Here is an 18566-nt window from a genome sequence, read left to right as displayed (position 1 = left end):
TTTAATTTTTAATTTCGTCACGATTATATTTCAATTATCTGGTTTGATAATAGATTTAATTATAAGTTGAATAAATGTTTCAATAAATCTTATTTCGTTTTTATTATAATATTACATAGAAATGTACATTTTATTTTTGTACTATATTCGAAACACCAAATAATTTTACAAATTTTATGTACAAAATATATTGTACATTTATAATTCTCTCTCTCTCTCTCTCTCTCTCTCTCTCTCTCTCTCTCTCTCTCTCTCTTTCTCTCTCTCTCTCTCTCTCTCTCTCTCTCTCTCTCTCTCTCTCTCTCTCTCTCTCTCTCTCTCTCTCTCTCTCTTTCTCTCTCTAATATATATATATATATATTATTCTTTTAATTATAAAATTAACAAATTGTTTTTACAAATTTTATATATGTTATAATTTAAAAACTTCCCTTCGATTATACAAAATTTCTATGCATACGATTATATATGTTGATTATAAAAGCAATGAAAACCTGTTTGAAAAATTAATAGAAAATACAACTGTACAAATTTTTACAAGACGAAGTAAAGAAGGAAGATTCAATCATCCGGAAACAGTTCTTTGTACGTGAAAGATTTTGTAATCTTGTTTGCCACGTCCGTGAAAAGATCCGCCAAGGATGTTTCCAACACTGGAGTGATCTCGTCCAAGAATAATGCATTGTTGTTGTTCAACAGATCATGGGTGGCTGCAGCTTAAAAAAAAAGAAATGAATGAAATTATTCATTTAATCTTTTGATCACGTTTCACAATTCAATTGCGATCATCATTTTTATTTTAAACTATAATTTGAATTATTCCTAGGTGCGAGATTTTCTAATTGAGAATCTAATTTATTATTTAAAAAAAAAAGAAGAAGATTATTTATTCGAAGAATTATAACTAACTTACCAAGAACAGTGTCACCGCCGAACAAATTACTAAGATGCAAGTGTGCCTTGCCAATCCTGATCTTTACTTTCATTCTTTCAAAGTTGAGATAGATATCATTGCCTTTGTACACTTTGCGCGCTCGTAAAACGACGTCTGAATCATAGTCGGCTTAAAAAAAAAAAAACGGAGGTGAAAAATTAAATATTCATTACAGGGAATAAAAAAAGAAACTCTAAAAACTGTTAAATCGATTTAGAAAGAAAAAAAAAAATTTATTTACTAAAGGTTCCAGTAATGTTTCCCTCCCCCGTCAGCTTGAGCAAAAGCACCCTCGCGTCGATCTGATACTTCCCTTGGAAATGGAGTTTCTCAAAGTTGACCTTGAAAGTGAAGACCACGTTCTCGACATCCGCTTTGAGATCTCGAACTTTGAACGTGGATGGGCCGGATACCTGTACAAAATAACACGTACAAGAAAATATAGAAAATATCTCATTTATTGTTCCAGAAATGGAAATTTTTTTCCAAGAGAAACTTATCGCAATTCACTCAATGCAATTTTTTAATGTAACGATTTTTTTTATTAATCCTTTATTACTTTCCTTTTCTTCAATATTCGAGAAAAATCCTTTAGAATAATCCCGCTACGTATCGATTTTATTATTCTCTCGACATATTCGTGAGCAAGATTATGAACGTAAATACACCTCGATATTTTTTCAATCGTAAAAAAAATCGATCGCGTTCCATTGCACAAATTTACCCGCAAATCCGTGAGATTGACGTCGAGTCTCGCTCCAACCGGTCCCCTGGACAGGCGAATTTGCTTGAGGTATAGGGGCTCGATGGGTGGCGCCTCGAATTCCGGTATTCCAGCCGATAATTTGTCACGAAGCTGATCGATCGATCTTGTGATGCACTCGTTTATGTCCGGATCTCTCTTCTTGCACGGTTTTATGTACGACGCTGTGCCATTCGATTGTTCAATTGTTGATTAATTATTGAATCCGTTTCTTGATCGTTGAAGCAAGATAAAAAGGGAATTAAGAGGGAGAATTTCGAGAGATGGATTTGGAAGGGGAAGGAAGAAATTAGGGGGAATCTAGGATGAACGGAGAATTGAAAAATTGTAGAGGATGGGAAGAGAAATCAGTATTAATAATACTTTGTTGAAGTTGGTATCATTTTGAACGATGAATGTTTATTAACTTCTACTGGTAAATTAGTAAAATTGCAACTTAATGATTCGCTTTTTAATGGAAATTTTCTTGATTTTCGAAGCATGAAGATAATCATAAACGATATCGTAAAATGTAAAAAAAAATTCAAGAAATACAATCTTGATTAATAGTATTGATATTATTCTCGCATTTTTAATTTCAAAGATAATAGATATTTCAAGCACGTGATTCGAAATTTTATTATTTTGTTTTAAATATTTATATTATTTATAGATGTAAATTTAATTTTTTTGAAATTCAAATTTTTACGAATTCAATCGATTTGTGAAAAAAAAATAGTGCATAGAATTGACAATCTTGCATCGAACGAGTTTAAGGTCGTGGCCCTCTCCTCTTTGAAAACCGAAAGTAGCACGATACAATGTCGAAACTATGTTTAAAATGCACGCGACATACTTTTATTTTTCTCGAAGAAGCTACTAAACCGAAATTTTGCAATCGATTCTCAAAAGATCTCTGTTGGCGTCTGTGAAAACAAACTCTCGTGATTCATTCGACCGACGCAAAAATTTAGCTCGTAATTTGTAAAATGTAACCAATTCGAAATAGAAATAAACGATTTAATGCTAAAAATTTTATGGAAAGAATTTTTAACAGATAAAAAATAGAATTTATTTCAAGATTATTCGTGAATAATTTTGTTAAAAAAAAAGAAATGAATACAATTTATAATCTGTTATTATCTTATTGCCATTTTTACCATTCGAAGGAATGAATATAGAAAATATATAAAAACGTCGATAATATATAATCAATATAAAGATCCTTCGGTTTTTTTAAATAAATAATAAAATTGATATAAAAAAATACTTACGTAAAACGGCGAAGATTACAGGAACTAGAAGTGCCATTAGGCTAGAAAAAGAGAAAAAAACGTAGAAAAAATCACTTGATCGTATTATTAAGTATTTATTGAAAGAAATATAATTTTAACCTTGATCTATCTTAATTAACCACAAGGAACGATAAAACATTTTTTTAAAATTTAATAATGTTTGTTTATATATTAATTATAAAAAAAATCATTTTCTATTTTATGAAGAAAAATCTTAAGATCTAAATATCATCATATAATGTAAAAAAAAAAATTTTGTTTAAATATTATCAAAATTTAATCTTAATACACATTTTAAATAATGAGAAATAATTACATGTTTGTGTTCTCGTATCAACGTTTAATAAGAAATTCCGCATTTAAATCGGTCGATTATATGATAGATACATATTTAAATGCATGTTTCAATAAAAAAGACTTATTTAAAAAAATGAAACAAGGCTATACATATATTATATTATTAAAACGTTCTCAATATAATTTGAAAAATATTTTTAATTAAAACTATTATTCAAATAATTATACTCAAAATAAAATTAGACGAAAATATTAAAAGGATTGTTAAGAATAAAGAATTTTAATCAATTTAAAGATTCTACGTAGTACGATAATTTATTTAAATGGTAATTATATTAAGAGTATCGATTTGGACAAATTAAAATTAAATTTAGTGTAAATGAAATATAACATTATTACATCACTATTGCATTTTCTAAACCGCAAACATATTCGATCCGCGGTTGTGAAACTTCATTTCTTCCGTGTTTTGTATCTTTATAAATTGTGTATTTTGTTACTACTGCTACTTTTGTTTCTGCACAATATATCTCTGAGCAGTGACGTTCGTTAATTGAATAGACAATTGATACTTGAAATATTTAGAAAAGTGTAAAAACTATTACCAACTTACGTATAGAAAATCTATCCTCTGTCAACACAAATCAAGACGTAGATTATATTGATTGACACTTGGAATATTTAGAAAAATGTAAAGAAAACATAGATTGTTTGATCAAAAGAAATTTCTAAACAAACTATTTTGTACATATTTTCCAAAAACAGGATTTCTTCTCTAATTGTTTAAAAGTCTAAAATTGAAAAACTATCACCAGTTTATACATATATTTAATTCATTTAAATTATCCTGTCAACAAGTCAAGATTAAAAAAAATAAACTTTTAAACTTCCACAATCTTTTATTTTTTCTAGCACCTCATTTTTAGTATTCAACTTAGAAATTTGTACATACAAGATGTTAGATGTATCATTGTTTGAAGAAAAATCAACTTCCAGAGAGCAAAAGTGATATAAATTATTTTCCCTTCGTTTATCCAAAATCATTATTGACCTAACTCAAAATTTCCGTTGCTCACAATTTAACAAACGCAACTCGATACTTCCCTCTTCGATGCAAATAAATTATCATCATTTCAACAAAATTCAATTCAGTTATTCGCACAAACATCACATTTCCACCACCTTTTCTCTCGTTCCATTGAATCACACAATTAATATCATAATTGAAACGAATTCGATATACTTGCACTCGTACTAGGATAGACTCGAGAGAGGAGAAAGAGAAAATCGTTCGTACCAAAGTCGTGGAAGAAGAGCGTGCATCGCGGCAGATACTAGACGACTAGCCGATCGAAAGACGGGGGGATGATATCTATAAACCCACGATCCCCAAGCAACGGTGTGCAAGGATTGCCTTATCGCAATCAGACATGTTGATTACCTCGTGCCAGTTGTCGGTCATTGGTCCAGCTTAGTGTCGATGTCGATGGCTGGAGAACGGTGGTACTTGGCGTCGAATCGCCTTTTGCCACGATCCATCCGTTTTTTCTTCGCCAATTTCGCCAATTTCGTTCGCTCGAATTCTACAAAGATAAAGAGATTTTAGAGAGAAGGATGGAAGTGGAGGAAGTCGAAGTTTTTTATTTAATTAGAGGAAGGGGAGAGGTGGATTGCGAAGATGCCGATGAAGCGAGTTTTCGCGTGTTTTAATTCGAAGAATTTCGTTCGGGTGAATATTGAGAGCGATTCTCAAGTATTTTTGATTGAATATTGACACGCTTGAAAGCGAATTTTTGAACGTATCAAGTTTCAGTTATTTTAAATTGGAAAATTCAGAAATGTAGGAGGATTTAAATTTAAAGTGAGGAAGTTTGGAATAAAGGGATTTGAAAATTGAATTTAGAATTGCGGACTAGGAGAAGGAATAAAAGAAGAATAATTTACGTGACTTTTCTCTCGAAAAAAGATTATTCGTGACAAATAATCTTGAAATTAAATCCTGGATGATAATGAATAATAATACGCCATTTATAAAATATTATAAGAATGGAATTCGTTGAATGGAAAAGAAGAATAATCAAATTAAAATGTATAAATAGATTTTTTTAATACATAGACGTAATAAATTAGCAAATCATTCTTCAAAGGCGGCCTAGAAACATGTATTAAAAAAATATTTTATTTTATTTTCAATCCTCGAAGAATTTTTTTAAGTAATGACAAATATATGAGAATTATAACGTAAAGAATTTACAATTACACGCGTTAGTTGTAAAAATGAGAAATGTGCGCGCCAGTGAAATTACAAACCGTGTAAGTTCGTAAACAATCGTAAATCATAGTAAATGTTACGCCATTCACACAAATTCAGATTGCTTAATTGTATAATATTTTGTATAACGTTTTTTAACGAGGCAAATGTCTGTGACGAGTTAAATAACAAGTTTCATCAAGGGATGTAGCAAATTATTAGAGAATCGATCAAACAAGGAGAAAGGAGAAAAATGCAAATGAAAAATTTACAAAGACAAATTGTACAAATTTTATGACACGTGTAAGAGATGGAAAATTCATAAAAGTCAATTTTAATTTATTATTTTTATGTTTTTGGAAAAATGTATGCAAAGTAAAATAATATTCTGTAATAATTTTTAATCTCTAGTACAATGAATTTAAAAAATGGTTTCAAATAAAAACAAATTCGAATTACTTAGAAATAGAGGATACGATTTTCAATTTTTCCAGCCACAGCTTCAAACGCGATAATTTTCTTCTCTATTTTTTACAAATCAAGAGATACTTTTTTAATTTAAATTATATTCAATTATTTTGAGAACGATACAGATTTCAATACAGTTTTTTAAATAATGTGTACAATAATGTAACATTGAGATAGTTTTAAAATTAAATTAAACAATTTATTATCTGTGACACTTTTTCCCATATTCCTCAATTGTATAAAATAAATTTAAAATCGCAGGAGACTACGTCAAAAGCCACGTTAATATTAATTCACCACAATTCCCATTTTTCCATGCGATGTCGTAAAATCAACTAGTGTCAGCAATATCGCTTTGCATTGCAAATCGAACGATTCTCGGTTGAATTGTTACGTGCTGTTAATTTTAACGTTACGTATGAATATTGATGCAATTTTACAGTCTATTTGAAGAAAGTAATCGAAAGTCGCCAATTTGGTGGAAATGCGATGAAAATTTAAAAAAAAGAGCAAGAAATTGCACGAAATTCTATTTCGATGCAAAGATCTATAATCGTTTCTTCGGCAGAAATTTGTTTGAAAAAAATTGTCTTTCCTTTCCTTTCCCTTTCAGCCCGTGATAATCTCTGTGAGAAACTCGATTCGATTTGAAACGATTCCTAATCGAAATTTGTGGAGGAGAGCACGCATGCCGGTGCGATTATCCACATCGACGCCCGAATACTGATCTCGGTCTATTAACAAATAAGAAATTCCACAATGACCGCTTGGCTCGGTCGTTAAAACCGGTGGTAACCGGTGGATCGAAATAGTAATCGCCGAGTAAAAAGTTAATTGCGAAACGAAACGATCCACGTTAGATCGGCGTTCTTCCGCCATCGAGCGTTGGCGCTGCGATCCATAGGTAGGGGATGAAAAGAAAAAAGAGGGAAAACGATCGGTCATACTGATTTCCGCGATTTTTACTTCGAGACGGCGAAAGTAAAAGATCGAAATCCTTCGATCCGTGACAAAATATGCGAGCAAAGTTGAACATTCGATCTTGATTACTACGTTTCGAGTTGTAAGTATCGTACTTCGTGATAAATTGCAACACGGCCATCAATATGGATTTTATTTCATTCTTTTTCTTTCTTTTCTCTTTTTTTAATCGTTTCTGTAATTTATATCAACATCGTGAGATATTTCCTTGAATTCTTCGAATGAGAGTGTCGTATTTTTTGTCAAATTAATCGGGTTGCAAAGATTTATTGGAAAATATTTGTTTCAATAACTCTTTTGTGATAATAAATATTAATTTAATATCCTTAAAATTTAATCAATAAGCTTGGTTGAGATTCAATCGATTCGTTTAACAATTTCAATTTGAACTCAAAAAATTACTTACATATTTATCTTATTTTACAGGGATTTAAACATTTGTTTAAATTTTACATTGAATCCAAAGTTATTTCTTTATTCAATCAATTTCTAATATCGTCAAATATCGAAAATTGTATCGAACAAATATTTTTCTTTTTCTTATCTTTCTCTTCTATATATTGTATTATAAATGCGTCTGACTACGAACGTTTCGTTTCTCCATTAACCATTTTCTTCACAAGAATAATAATAGAAACATTTTTTAATTTTTACGCGAAACATCGAATACAATGATAATAGGTAACAAAGAAACGGTAATAAATTCAGTAGTTTCTCTTATTATACTTTCCTTGCTAGTATACAATTAAGAGAGAATAAGTCATAGTTCTTCGTCTGCTACTCGAGCATCGTCTGACTTCGTACAATCCACTTTCTCTTGTTCTTTTATACCTTATCCCTCCTTCGTACTTCTCTATGAGAATTACACTGTACTTATCATATTTCTGTATAATATTTAATCTTAATATTTTTATCTCTTTTGAAATTTTTGTTTTATTTTAATACAAACAAATTGGCTGCTCATTGAATAATTTATTATCGATTAATTATACGTACATGAGATATATATATTAATCATCAGAAATATCAGAGATTTTGAGGAGAAAAAAAACTTTCATATGGATACAAATTAATTGAAAAGAAGAATTAAATTTTTTAATTAAACCTCTGATCAATCTCGTGTTTTCTTGATTTGAAGAAGAATCAATGATTTTTCTTTCGAATTATTTCATTATTTGGCTGTTGATTGAATTAATTTTTCATTTCATTTGATTTTTATATTTGTAATGTTTTTTGAAAAAATTTTAAATTAAATTCTATTCTTTATTCTTATTTCAAATAAAATGTATTATTTAAAATTTATTATTTATTTAGATAGATAATGATCGAATTTCAATATTTTTAGATGATAGCTTTTTTTTTAATTTAAAAAATTAATTTATTAATTATTTTAATAATAAATTACTCGAAAAAATGCAGAAAAATTTTTAAGAATATGATAAAATCGAGAAAAGAAAAAATCATTTGATCAACTTTTCTTTTTTATCATGATCAATGATTTTAAAGATTTACACAATATTTAAATGTTAGTAAGAAGATATTTAAATGTAATTACGCTGTATATTCATATAAAATAATTATTCAGTATATAAATTATAATTATAAGTATAAATTCTCTAATATTTCAAATGAAAGATTATTTATAATTTAATTACTTTGGTTATTCTTTGATTCTCATGATTCATGTCTCATTCTCATGATTCTGATGAGGATCACAAGATTTTCATTTTCATAAATTTTTATATTTATTGATATGAAATATATTATGAAAAATATTATAAAATATATTATGAAATAAATTAAAAATTAAATGAGCAAAAGAAAAATGATCTCTATAATTCTGTTATATTCTTTCTTCAATGATAAATAATAAATAACAATATAAAAACATCGCTTTATCTAGTAAAAATTTAAATTGTTTACAATTTATAATTGGAACAATATTAATTTGAACTTAATTTTATTCAAATAATTTAATTTATAAATTCAATATTAATTTTCACAAAAATATCTTTGTATGTTCAATAATAATTATAAAATAAACAATTTCAAATCTGAAATTGTTATTCTTACATGATGACTCTGAACTTTGAATAAATAAATCTCAACTAATATTTCTTGAATACCAATTTTTATGTAGTATTGACCTTCAAAAGATCTTCGAATATACGTATATTCATATACTCATATAACATAAATATCCTGTATATGTGTTGAATTTGAATAGTCTCTAATCGTGACTATGGATTTATTATTTATACAATTATTATTTATAATTGTGCAAATATTCATATCTTGATTATTCATATAATACATTCTTTAATTATTCAAGTTCTATATAATATGCTTTCAAAACAAATGAGAATCAGTTTCTTTGTTAAATTGGTTGAGTTAAAATCACTAACAAGAAAAAATGTGTGCCAAGTATCTTCTTATAATCATAGCCATTATTGGAAATACAGCATCTGAAGTTCGTAAGTATATTTTAATTAAAATTAAATAAAAGGGAAATGTAAATTGAATTCATATTGGAAATTGTATTCCAGAAATTCTCAAAATTGTCAAAAATAATTTTTTTTCCATTTCTTTTCTTCTTTTTTAAGAGGTATCTGTTCTCAATCAAAAATCTTAATAAACCTCTGAAATTTTTCAAATTTAGATTCATGGTAATTGACATAATATCTGTGTAAATAGTTGAAAAGTGTTCGTTAATATATATATATATAAAATATATAAAAGATAACTTAGATAAAAGTCGATTAATATGATAAATTTAATATAAAAAAGTAGTTTATAGAAAAAAATGATTTACATTGGATAACGAGTCGATTTATATGATGAATTTTATATTGGGAATGACATTGTATATTTTAAATCAAGGAAAGGTCGAATAATACGGAAAAACATTTTTCTCATTTAAATTCTATGTTGTATGTGTACAGAAACAAAGAAGTAGATTTATTTATACATGGCACATGAAAGTTAAAACAATCAAGATGGATATTAAACAAAGAAATTTTGATCATTCAATTATTCTGAGCAAATCTCTATCTTTAGCAAATCTTAATAGAAGTTCTATAATCCAAAATGTATCTTGAAAATGTATAGTTTTTCGATTTTAAATAAGATTTAAAATATAAAATAAATGAAGAAAAAAACATTCTACATTCTATATCGATCAGACTATATTGTGGAAGAAACTATACACATAGAATTGTTAGAATTGTTAATATTTTAACATTTGCATAATATTAACGAATCTAACTTTCTTCGTAAAAAATTATATACTTCTCTTGGGAATACATCTTCTCTCTGTTCCTTATTAAAACAAAATAATGTCAATATCGTTATATTCAATAACTCTTTTCTAGAATACGTTCAACCATCCAAAATCCATCACAAATCCCATTTCTGTGATAAAATCCTGTGATAAACAATTATCTGAAAACAATTTATATGTCAAAAGGATGAAGAAATACAGAAATATATTTAATCTCAGAAAATAAAACAAAAAAAAATTTCACGTTTCAGAGAATAAATATCAATAAATCACGTACTTGGTTTTCAGCTTCGTACCTCCAAATCTGTGGTCAAAAGAATCCGAATCTCGATGATTGCGTCATCAAAAGCATTGAAAATTTGAACAAGAAGCTCATTGAGGGAATTCCCGAAATAGACATATTGCCAATAGAGCCGTTTTTGCTTGATAATATAACAATTATCGACATGCCTAACTTTAAGATTGTTGCCATGAATATGAAATTGTATAATTTATCGAATTTTCATATAGAATATTTGCACTTGGATCTCGAGAAAATGGAATTGGACATAAATCTTCATTTCGATAAAAATGAAATGAATATTGATTATGATGTGACCATAAATCTTTTCGTCCCTTTACAGAAAAAAGGACCGTTGACTTTGAAAGGGGGTAAGTAATCGAAGAATCAATTGATCTGATTATTAATTCTTAATACGAATTAATCGATAATAACTTTTTAATGTGTGTTATATTTTAAATTAAAAATTCCATTAAATTTTTAAAAATATTTAAAATATAATATATTCTTAGTTAATATATTCTTTTTTAATAATTTTCATCTAGATCTACTGTAAATAACCATAAAATAAGAAATATTTATTTTAAAAAATGGATAAATATATATGTGTTTATATTTAATAATGGTTAATTTTTAATTTGCAATATAAAATATTTGATATAATAATTTTATATCGTGTTTAATTTTATCATATTCATATAAAATAATGAATATTTTTAAAAATATTCAATTTCTAATAATTCTAAGTAAAACTCTTGTCAACTCTTGCAACAATGATAATAAATTTCGTTTACAGAAAACATAAAATCAAAGGCGAAATTGTTCTTGGAGAAAATAGAACGTGATGGCAAACAATATCTTTATTTCAAATCGATAAATCTAAATCTGAGCATCGAAAACTTATCTTTCCACTTCAATTCGGATGATTTCAATATTTTGAAAGAAATGATAAATGAGTTTGATGATAAAGTGTTATTAAAAATTTTCACATCTAGTTTAGAAAAAAGCACTTCAAAAAATTTTCTTGAATTATGCAACAATTTCTGTAAACATTTCACTTTTGATGAATTACTCCCTGATAGAGAGTGAAAAAGATTGGTCGAATTTGTTGCAACAATTTTCTGCAACGATGTATTTTTCATTTTTTAATTCTTTTTTTTTCTTTTTTTATTAAGCAGTTCTGCTATATTCTGTCAAATATTTTTTCCAATTATTTTAAAATATTTTTATTTCGAGCATAGCATTCAACGAGTCAAGAATCAAGAAAAATATAACAATTTTAAATAATTGAAAAAAGTGAAAAAAAATAAAAATAATATACAAAAATTTATGTTTGTAAAAAATCTAATAATTTGAATATTTTAAAAAATGAAAAAATAAATAAATAATTTAAAAAATGCATAAATAAATATGTAAATATTAGAATTCTAGTAGTTATTGTTACTTAGCACTAATGTCATATCATTATAATGTTAAATAAAGTTGTAATGTTAGAAAGTGATTAAAAATTTTGTAAAAATCTAAAAATACTCCAATCTTCTATATCCTATCCTTCAAGATTTCTTTTTAATTACAAAATTTCTTAAAAGTTTCTTAGAATTTTATTTTTATTTCTCAATCTACAAATCAGACAACTTATAAGACAACTAAGAAAAACTTTTTACATAGTTAATAAAAAATTCTTCTAATAATTGTAATTTTTAATTTGTTTATTTGGCATATTTTAACCTCGTGTACATTACACTATAACGCATAATTAATTAATAATCAAATTGTCCAAGAATCAAATTGTCAGAAGAATGAAGAACCATTGAAGAACAGTAATACTTATTTTTTGTACTTGAATCGCAAAAAAAAAAGAAAAAAAACTGACAATTCTTATTTTCAAAGTGCAAATTGAACATACATTGAAACGAATTATCATTTTTTAACATACAATAAAATTCAGATCTAAATCCTTTTGTACAATAATATAATATATAATGCTTTGTTAAACAGCTATTAAATCAATATAAAGAAATATTTAAATACAATATTTCTAGAAAATCTTAAGTATTGTTCTTCTCTATTGCATAACATATGAATATTTGTAACAAGATTATAAAATAAATGTTTGTTAAAAATATTTTATATCTGATGAAAATAATAACCAGTTAACAAAACATTATTATCTAATTAATTACATTAATGAAATAACTGAATTACAATTTGTTTATTTTACAAAATTTTGCAAAATTACTCGAGACATATCAATCGAATTCCTAATTATTCCAAATCTCAATTGTGAACCACAAGATATTTTCACAAAATGATTTTTGGAATCCTAGTATTATTTCCATTAATCCAAATTCATAAAAAAATCATCATTAATGTTTCAAAACTTGATACAATATTAATTTCATAATAAAAATAATAGAAAGATTTAAAAATTTTTTAAATTTACTCGTAAGATTTCATCAGTTTCACATATCTACCAAATTTGTTTTATCATCATAGAAAAAAAAATTATTATTTCATGAAATTTCATTAATGATATTAATAATACAATTCAATCGTTCAAAAAGATTTTGATCCACGTTAGAAATATCTATGATTCTGGGAAAAGCTTCTCATAAGGGAACTGCTTCAAAATACTGTTCGAAATATCTGTGAATGTATTCGAGATGGCGATCTCGATGAGAGGTATTATTTCTTTTAGAAAAGATTCGAAATTACTATTGATGGCAACGTTGATAGCATCTCCAAGAACTGGATCACCACCGAAAAGATTATCCAACTTCAAGTTAGAGCCAGATCCAACGAAGATCTTGGTTTGAAGATCGGCCAGTTTTAAATAATTCTGGTCATCTTTTCCCTTTATCATCTCCATTTGCAATTTCACAAATGCCTTGCAATCGTTGAACTGTCCATTTAAAGATCCACTTCCATGAATTCGTAGCAAGAGTATTCGTCCATCCACGTCGTATTCTCCTTTTATGATGAGCTTTGAAAAATCCAAATCGACCAAGAAATTTAAAGTTTCTATGTTGCTTCTGCAAATGATTAAAGAAAAAATTTTAATTAGAAGATAATTCGGAAATTCGTTTCGTTAAAGTTAATTCAATTAATCGAATCTCTTGATTGTACAATTTGTTTTACAATTTCTCCACTTCTGTTTAGACAAATATTGTCATAATTAATTAGCCGATAACATAATATTCTGAGATAATTTTTTTCTATAGCAATGATCGATCAAAAATTATATCTTTAATGAAAAATTGCTTGTAATTTTAAAAAATAATCGGTATCGAATTTTTTCGAAAGAAATTTTTCGATTCCAATTCGAAATTAGCGATTCACCCGCCATTGACATTCATCGTTTCCGTTCAGATGATTTCCGTGGGTTCCATATCTTTTTGTGATCCGCGAATCACGTTCACCATACAAATTATTTCTAACTAGAACCGCAAGAGGTTTGTGTCATGGCCATTACCTCGTGCACACGTAGAATATTAAACGATGGATCTCTTTATTTAAACTTTTTTTTTTTGTCTATGAGTCACACGATCAATAATTAATTATGTATCACATTTTCAATAAATTTATACTGCCTCGATCCAAAACTAACCGAAGAATTAGATTAACTCAAGATACAACATGATATAACAAATGAAATATTTGTATAACTCTTCAATTTGATAACAATCAATTTGATAAAATTAGTAATTAATAATTAAAAATAATATATAGAAAAGAATACTAATTTAATATGTAGTAATTTAGAAATTTATTTCTGAATGAAAATTAATAACTCTATTAAACGAATTGAGAGAAATTAAACAATCCTATCTCTGATATTAAAATTTCAAGTTGAACTTCGAATCAATTTGACTTTACTTTCATGGATATCTTTAATCCATTGACAAGATAATGTCTTCATTTTCAAGACAGGTCGTTCATCGCTGTAACTCGTAACACGTGTCATTATTTTGACATAATGACGAACCCATTTCTGTTTTACACGGCACGTTATGTAATTTCTCTCTCTTCTTTTTTTTTTTTTTTTTTTTTTATTTACTCAGTCTTTTTACATGTTTTTTCTTTCAATCAAATAATTAGAATGACATTCATTAAAATACAACTTGATATCGAAATTAAATAATAATATTCATCGTTGAATATTGATTTGCAATTTCAATAATTGAATATGGTAAATAAACTATAAGGAATAATAATGGCGAAAAAACTAAGATAATTATGAGAAATAAAAAATTTTTGCAAATTTTATGTCATTATAAATAATGGTTGCGATTTATCATAATTCTAATATTTTATTACGTTTAATTCATGGTGTTTTCCTTGAGTAATTTTTTGTTACGGATACCTTATGATTTTTACCATCGATTATTATTAGTTTTTCCTACATAATTCATCATATAAGATATAAAATTCAATAATGCAATAAGGAACTAATGTTGAAACACACGATAATAAAGAATTTCATTAACCGAGAATGAAGAATATCCTTGTATCGAATATTGAAAGGAAAATCTCTTCAGAATTTCTTATTTTGATATTTAATAAGATGAAATCATTGCAATAGTTTTTATTTTGATAAATAATTTTATGTAAATTAACATTGGATATTTTAAGTCAAGATCATTTCTTTTTATTTTAAAAAAAAGGAAAAAATGAAGAATAAATTGACTTATTTTAATAAATGAATCATTCCAGAGATTCATTGAGGCGATTGATCATTTAATAGTTTATAATGATATTCTGTCACTTCAACTTCAATTACTGAAGCAATTCTACGATCTTCAGGGAAATCAACAATGAATTAATCAAAATAATAATAATGATCATTAGAATGAGCACAATATAATTTTAATTAAATTAAATTTTTCAGAATTTTGAATGAATAAAACATGGTCCTTTTAAAAGTTTTACAAACGTATTGTTATTCAATATTCAATTCATTATTTAATTTTTTGAGATAGTTTAAATGTTAACAATGGAATTAAAGAACGTAAATTTAAATTTTCTTTTAATTTTCTGCCGAATCTCGAATATCATTCTGAATATCTGAAAATTGTTTAAATTCTATAAATAAAAATTAAAAATTGAATTTTAACAAGGTGCTTTAGAAAGTTAATAGAGAAATATGTAACATTATTTTTTTTAGATTTTCTGACATTTAATTTGATCGATTTGTTTTTTGAAATTTTAAAACATTAGATTTCATGTGAAATTAATTTTTTAGCAATTTTTTTTAACTTACTTCAACTTCGTTATCGTGAAATTACTTGCTCCATATACATTGATGTCTCTCAGCTTCAATTTAATGTTATCTCCAGTCGTGGTTATCAATTCCTTCAACAAAAATGGTTCCAAGGCGGGTATATTGTATTCAGGTAATCCTGTATTTAAGTAAGGTTTAAGATGATTCACGCTGTCCGTTATGCATTTGCTCAAATTCGGATCGTTCTTCTTACATACGTGAATGAAATCGGCTGTAACAAATTTTTCAAATTTATTGATTTAATAATTTTTCAAAAAAATTAAAATTTGATTAAATCGAAAATATTCTTTTTATTTAATGTATTAATAATACATTATTACATTTCGTGTTATTCAAAATTTAAAAATTGATTATGATTATTTGATTTTTAGCAGTTTTAAGAAAAAATAACAAATTTATCATAAATCAGTATTTGTAAATTCTGACCAATGTTCATTTTGAAACACATCTTTAAAAATGCATACATTTCTTTGCAATTGTTGCTTTATATATAATGACGATGAAAAATTGAATCAGGTAATTTTTCTTTCAAGTGAATTATGACGAATTGTATATAATAATCAAATTAAATGTAAATCAAATTTTATTTAATGGAAAAACTTATTTTCGATAAAAATATGATAATAAAATGTAAAAAAGCAAAATGGAAAAAAATATCATAAATTTTAACGATTTAAAAACATAATTTAAAAACATCTTCTATATTTTTGAAATCTTTTTGATGCAAATGTTTTATCATTGAAATATGATGTAAATATTTCAATTTTAATTTTTTTTCTGTTAAAACGAATAATATAAAAAAAAAAATTATCATCTATACGTTTGATCCCTTATTTTAATTCTACGTTAAATTTTTCCCTCAAATAATTACAAAAATTTTTTTCTGACCCAAAATTAACAAGAATTCGAGATGTAGCAATATTAATGTATATTTTCGAGATTCTAATTAAAAACTCATTCAGAACTCAACTTAAAAAGAATGGCAAAAAAAATTGAAAAATGTCACTTACGCACATCACGCGCAAAAACAGTGGCAAAAGTGATGATCACGATCGATCCGATTAGCGCGATCTTGTTCATCTCTTCTTCTTAGAAAATCGATTTTCGAGATGAATAAAATATTACAATCTCTAAAAACGAACTGAACAAGATTATGAATGTCAAGAGCAAAGTAATCATTCATATGATCAGATAGTCTGTCTAGAAGTGAATACTGTTGTGGTTAGCCCCAAGTTCTTATAGTTCCACCTTTCTCCCCCTCTCTGACCAATTCTCTTCAGTTGTTGTTCGATGATATTTGCTCTACAGCATCCAGATCACGAATTCTGAGCATGTGATCGTGTCAAGACTTGTATCGTGATACTTTTCATTGTTTGAACGTTAATATAAAACGAAAATGTCGTGATATTATCTAATTAAATGAATATATCTAATTAAGGGTTGATTTTATTTACGATGAAATTTATTCGTTCGAATATTTCAGTTTCTAATATCTTAAATAAAAAATGTGATGTTTTCTCGCGTGATTTGTAATTATATAAAATTTCGACCAGCAATTTGTGATATTTGTGATCATTTGAAAGAATAACAATTGCCAATAAGATAATCGTGATTAATTTTCAATTTTTATATTAATTTTCAATCAACTCGATTATATTTTTAATTATTTGAAATACGATAAGATTAATTTTCTTTCCCCCTCTTAAAAAAATCTCTGTTGTTTAAAACATCAAGTATTTCATTTTTTATTTCAATTTTGGCACATAAGCATATGAATTCAATCTTTAAATGTAAAAAAAAAAAAAAAATAGAAAATTAGCAACATCGTTCAACCAATATATCAAAATCTTTATGCATCGAATTGAAATACAAAACTGTAGTCAATTATATTTTTATTATATATATAGTAAAAATCTTGTCGTGCCATACAATAATAATTTATATTTACACTTGAAATGAACATATTTTAGCGAAATTATTAATAAAGAAATTTAAACACGTGATTAATCAAAATAAAAATAATACTTTTACTCGTCCTTTGGCTATGTTACTGAATTACGAATTTGCGAGCCAATATCATGTATCGTTTTCGTTTAATCTCATGTTTCTTTCTTGAAAAAAGAAACAGGAATAAACGAACGAGTGGTATATAGCACACACAACCGGTGGAAAGAAAATACGCATTTGGAATAATAGATGTGATGGTATCTTCGTGGTTTTCAACGCGTATGCCACTTCGAGGAATTCGCCATTTTGATTCCTCCTCGTCTGAACATGTTTGTGGTTCCTCGATTTGTGAATGTGTGACTCGCTGATTCGAGGATATCATTGATATTTAATAAAAGTTTAAGATTATTTTTATCTTGGAATTTTAATTTAGGAATTAGGATTAAAAATTCGGAAAATATTTTTATCTCGACTCTTCGTATGGAATTGATTTTTATGAAATCAATTATACAAAAACTAGATTTTAAAAATGCCTTTTCGTTTATAATATTCAGATATCATAAGAGTTTAAGTACGGAAATATTGTTTAAGTTAAAATAAAAATGCAAATTCAAGGAATACATGTTTCGAAACATGAATTATTAATTAAGTTCTTATAAAGATCAGTAATATTATTTACATGTATTTATAATATTTTATGTATCGAAATATGATTACGAAAAAAAAAAAAAAAGAAAAGAAAATTAAAAATATATATATATATGTATATGTAAGAAAATTTAAAGATTTTTTTTAAACGATAATTCTATA

At 26.4% G+C, this 18566-nt stretch overlaps 3 protein-coding genes across 4 annotated transcripts; 1 reads left to right on the top strand and 2 right to left on the bottom strand.

The window, feature by feature from the left end:
• Nucleotides 1-331: 331 nt before the first annotated feature.
• On the bottom strand, nucleotides 332-4678 carry LOC108004350 (protein takeout-like). Of its 2 annotated transcripts, none has more exons than XM_017067200.3 (6): nucleotides 4566-4678; nucleotides 2951-2991; nucleotides 1659-1861; nucleotides 1176-1347; nucleotides 914-1063; nucleotides 332-716 (listed from the first exon to the last, which is right to left on the bottom strand). In XM_017067200.3, the coding sequence occupies exons 1-6, from the start codon at nucleotides 4589-4591 to the stop codon at nucleotides 562-564; spliced, it is 747 nt and encodes a 248-aa protein (XP_016922689.1). In that variant the 5' UTR covers nucleotides 4592-4678; the 3' UTR covers nucleotides 332-561. The 2 variants fall into 2 exon arrangements, with proteins under 2 accessions (XP_016922689.1, XP_061935237.1); XM_062079253.1 differs by having other exon boundaries at nucleotides 4524-4607.
• A 4610-nt stretch (nucleotides 4679-9288) lies between these two features.
• On the top strand, nucleotides 9289-12055 carry LOC108004406 (uncharacterized). The gene is made up of 3 exons (XM_017067284.3): nucleotides 9289-9442; nucleotides 10537-10899; nucleotides 11325-12055. Exons 1-3 carry the CDS (start codon nucleotides 9382-9384, stop codon nucleotides 11615-11617), a joined length of 717 nt encoding a protein of 238 aa, XP_016922773.2. The 5' UTR covers nucleotides 9289-9381; the 3' UTR covers nucleotides 11618-12055.
• Nucleotides 12056-12219: 164 nt separating this feature from the next.
• On the bottom strand, nucleotides 12220-17023 carry LOC108004357 (circadian clock-controlled protein daywake). Its single transcript, XM_017067212.3, has 3 exons — nucleotides 16820-17023; nucleotides 15789-16020; nucleotides 12220-13560 (listed from the first exon to the last, which is right to left on the bottom strand). The coding sequence occupies exons 1-3, from the start codon at nucleotides 16887-16889 to the stop codon at nucleotides 13116-13118; spliced, it is 747 nt and encodes a 248-aa protein (XP_016922701.1). The 5' UTR covers nucleotides 16890-17023; the 3' UTR covers nucleotides 12220-13115.
• Between the last annotated feature and the right edge of the window lie 1543 nt (nucleotides 17024-18566).

This window comes from Apis cerana, linkage group LG9 (assembly GCF_029169275.1).
Source record: "Apis cerana isolate GH-2021 linkage group LG9, AcerK_1.0, whole genome shotgun sequence".
NCBI classification, from domain to species: domain Eukaryota; kingdom Metazoa; phylum Arthropoda; class Insecta; order Hymenoptera; family Apidae; genus Apis; species Apis cerana.
This window is presented reverse-complemented; position numbering and strand designations above follow the sequence as displayed.